General features: G+C 44.9%; 1 protein-coding gene across 1 annotated transcript; it reads left to right on the forward strand.

The window, feature by feature from the left end:
- The first annotated feature begins 825 nt into the window (after nucleotides 1-825).
- On the forward strand, nucleotides 826-1,835 carry LOC141388219 (uncharacterized). The gene is made up of 2 exons (XM_073958239.1): nucleotides 826-1,141; nucleotides 1,201-1,835. The coding sequence occupies exons 1-2, from the start codon at nucleotides 908-910 to the stop codon at nucleotides 1,279-1,281; spliced, it is 315 nt and encodes a 104-aa protein (XP_073814340.1). The 5' UTR covers nucleotides 826-907; the 3' UTR covers nucleotides 1,282-1,835.
- Nucleotides 1,836-4,092: the final 2,257 nt, after the last annotated feature.

Below are 4,092 nucleotides of genomic sequence, written 5' to 3' on the forward strand. Positions count from 1 at the left end.
TGATTGCTGCAAGGCAGCTTGCGTCGCTACCACTGTGATGTAAATAATAGCTGATTTGATACATACATACAAGCATTAGAAATTGAATGCAAGCGTCATCAACAGCAACAAGAATGCAACGCAACAGAGTCAGTAAGTAGTTAGAGAGATCAAAGTACAACCAACCACTGTTGGTATGTACGTATGCACATATGATGCCCTTGAAATCGATGGACACGATTAAAAAGGGAATAGGCAAAAATTATGATTTACAAGCAATTAGGGATGCCGTATACAGAAATTTTAAACAAGAGTGTAGAGCTTTAAAATTTAAAGGTACAATTATAAATTAGGCTTTTTTGGTGGGAAAATTAGCAAATATCAAATTAAATAAAAAATAGGGTATAATAATGTTGATTTGTTCTTGACACAGCATTTTGTTGAATTGTAGGTGTAGAGATGATGGTAATGACAGCATGTTGTAGTGTGGAGATGAAACAGTGATGATTAACAGGAGATGTTTTATTCGGTTTCCGTGATAATCGAGCTGTGCCCCTGCTCACAGAAACTCTCTTCATGGCCCTTTGAGGAATTGAAGTCTTCTTGAATGGGCAGAAGAGCAATTTTTTAAGGAAGAGCAATTTTAAGGAAACAACTCTTACCCGGCCATCAGTACCAGGATGAGTTTCAGTAATACGAAGGAGATTCCCACCAGACGAGTTTTGTCAGCTTGGGTACCACCACCTGAGGTGGACCCTGCACGAATACTGACGATACTTGGCAGGCAAAACCCCAATCTCCAGACTAGCTCCTGGAAGCTGGTCAGTCACAGTCCGGATAATGGGGGCCTTGTCATTAGGGTGTCAATAGACACCCAAGGACAGGAATATCTCCGGACTCGTGAGGGGAAGCTGCACTTTGGACTAGGATGGATCAGGTTCCGCCTAGCCCGAGGACAGTAAAGGAGCGTAAGCAGCAGCCGCTTCGCATAATGCAGATTAACCTGCATCACTGCAAAGCGGCTGCTGCTGAACTTCTACTTTCTCTCACGAAGTCCGAGGTTGACATCGCCTTGGTACAGGAACCCTATTTATTTAAGAATAGTGTTGCTGGGCTAAGCGATGGCAACTATACCACCTTCGCCACGTCCAATGGAGACAAGGTAAGACCATGTATAGTTGCCAAAAAGAAACTGAAATTAATGTATCTCTCAAATTTTAGCGGAGGAGATGTTACGGCAGTCAAACTGGAAGACCGCTCACACAGAGCCACCATCTTCGCCTCCATATATATGCCGTATGAAAGCCCTGACCCTCCCGGCCAACACGTAGAGAAGCTTGTCAAAGAAATGGGGAGCACTTGCTTCATCATCTTAGGATGTGATGCCAATGCTCACCACTTCCACTGGGGCAGCAGCGATACGAATGCCAGAGGTGAGTCTGTATTCGATTTTATTTTAAAGTATAATCTCAGAATATGTAATAGGGGAAAGGAGTTCACCTTTCAAAATAGAACCAGAGAGGAGGTTATTGACATAACCTTAATTAATAAAGACGAATCCCTCATTAGTGACTGGAGGGTATCTGAAGAGTGCTCCTTTTCGGATCACCGAAAGATACTCTTTCAAGTCTCTATTGACGGAATTCGACAACCACCACATAGGAATCCACGGAAAACCGACTGGAACAAATTCAATGAGCTAGTAAGCTCCGAGCTGGGAGTATCGCAATACCCCAAAACAGCCAAGGAGCTTGATAGTGCAGTGAATCACGTAACAAAGGTTCTCGTGGATAGCTATGAGACCGCCTGCCCACTAACCCATCCAGGCAGAAGAAGTCAACCGGTCTGGTGGTCAAAAGAACTAGCTAACCTCAGAAGGACTTGCAGAAGGCTCTATAATAAAGCCAACAAAACGAAGTTGTCCACAGATTGGGAGAACTATAAGTTATCTTTCAATAAGTACAACAGCGAAATAAAGAAAGCTAAACGCAGATCATGGGTCTGCTTTAGCGAGTCTATAGAAGGAGTTAAGGACGTTGCTAGATTCCGTAGAGTACTCTCGAAGGACCCCAAATCCATAGGGAGTATTAAACGGGATGATGGCACATGGACTAACTCCGGTCTAGAAACCCTTAATCTCCTGGCCAAAACCCACTTTCCCAACTGCATGGATGTAGTGGAGAGCACTAGTGCTCCAAGCACTTGCAACCATGCCACTGGGGATGTGAGCATCATCGAGGAGATCATAAGTCGTCCAAAGATAGCCTGGGCAATTAACACTTTCAAACCCTTTAAATCACCTGGTCCGGACGGTGTTTTCCCTGCCATGCTGCAAAATGCATCGGAGGTATTACTCCCACATCTGGACAATATTTTCAGAGCCTGTCTGTGTTTATCGCTCACTCCGGCTCTATGGAAGGAGGTCACTGTGACATACATCCCCAAGGCGGGGAAGTCAAGCCATACACTTCCCAAAGACTATAGACCGATCAGCCTGTCTTCCTTTCTTTTGAAAACTTTGGAAAGACTGCTGGACCTTGCAATAAGGGCCAGGCTTGGAAATAGTGCTATAAGTTCTGCCCAACATGCCTACACCAAAGGTAAATCGGTGGAAACTGCACTGAATGAGGTCGTGGGCCTCATCGAGAGGAATATGGATGGATCAAACTATACATTAGCAGCCTTTCTAGATATAGAAGGTGCCTTCAATAATGTAAAGCTTGAATCTATCCATAACACACTCTCTAACCTTGGTATTTCTTTTACACTGATCAATTGGATTGACGGAATGCTAAGCAGCAGGATAATCAATTCAAATATCGGTGAGACTTCCATTCGGAAGTCTGTCACCAGGGGCACACCACAAGGTGGCGTTCTATCGCCACTGCTGTGGCTTCTGGTGATTAACGAAATACTCAAGGAATATGATAGACTACGAATAAAAACTATTGCTTATGCCGACGACGTGGTCATTATGATCAGCGGTAAATTCCCGCAAACATTATCGGAACTCATGCAAGGAGCTCTAGTCAAATTATCAAGATGGGCGCACAACAATGGACTTGGGGTGAATCCGTCTAAGACTGAGCTGGTCCTGTTTACCAAAAAGAGGAAAGTAAAACCATTCACACTACCAATGCTTGATGGGGTTGTTCTGGAGCTGTCTCTTGAAGCCAAGTACCTCGGCATCATCCATCAATTAACATGGAAAAGGAATGTCGAGGAACGTGCCAAGAGAGGGCTAATAGCACTCTATTCTTGCAAGAACTCCATAGGTAAGAGCTGGGGACTGAAACCACAGGTCATCCACTGGATTTTTACGACCATAGTTCGCCCAATCCTCACCTATGGTTCTCTGGTATGGTGGAATGCTTTAAACAAGACGACGCTTCTTCACAAGTTAAACACAGTCCAAAGAGCGGCATCACTGTTAATTACCGGTGCTATGAAAAGCACTCCACAGGCAGCACTCAACGTCCTACTAGATCTTCATCCGTTGAATCTAGTAGTACAAGAGCTGGCAGCCAAGAGTGCTCTCCGTCTCAAAGAGACAAACTCATGGCACAATACTCATTACGGTTATGCCTCTATCTTACGACGATCCGGATTCCAACTGGGATCGGAGGTAATCAGTGATTACATATCACCACAGTTACACTTCGATGAGATTGATGTACGAATACCCCACAGGGAGGCCTGGACTCACAATTCCCCACCTCTACTCGGTATAGAGATTTATACCGACGGCTCCAAGATGGAAATGGGAACAGGTGCAGGCGTCTACAGCGATGACCTCAATTTACGGCTCTCATATAGGTTGAACGAACATTCTCGTGTATTCCAGGCCGAAATCTTTGCAGTTAAGAAAGCAGCAGAGTTGATAAGCAATAAAAAAGGGGACATAACTGGACCGGTGACTATCTACGTGGATAGTCAGGCGGCCCTTAAATCACTCAAGTCCCACTCAATCAAGTCTGCTGCGGTCTTGGACTGCAGGAAAGCTCTGGAAGACCTAAAATCAATCGTTACCTTATGCTGGGTCCCGGGTCACTGCAATATCGAAGGCAATGAGATAGCGGATGAGCTGGCACGTAGCGGATCGGAGTCAACCGA

Source organism: Musca autumnalis, unplaced genomic scaffold (genome assembly GCF_047663935.1).
Source record: "Musca autumnalis isolate F117 unplaced genomic scaffold, ASM4766393v1 scaffold_80, whole genome shotgun sequence".
Taxonomy (NCBI): Eukaryota; Metazoa; Arthropoda; class Insecta; order Diptera; family Muscidae; genus Musca; species Musca autumnalis.

Bases quoted from the DNA above. Each gene is read 5' to 3' on its own strand.
- LOC141388219 (XM_073958239.1), top strand. From the start codon at position 908: ATGGATCAGGTTCCGCCTAGCCCGAGGACAGTAAAGGAGCGTAAGCAG. The intron at 1,142-1,200 runs GTAAGACCATGT...CTCAAATTTTAG, and splicing joins CCACGTCCAATGGAGACAAG to CGGAGGAGATGTTACGGCAG.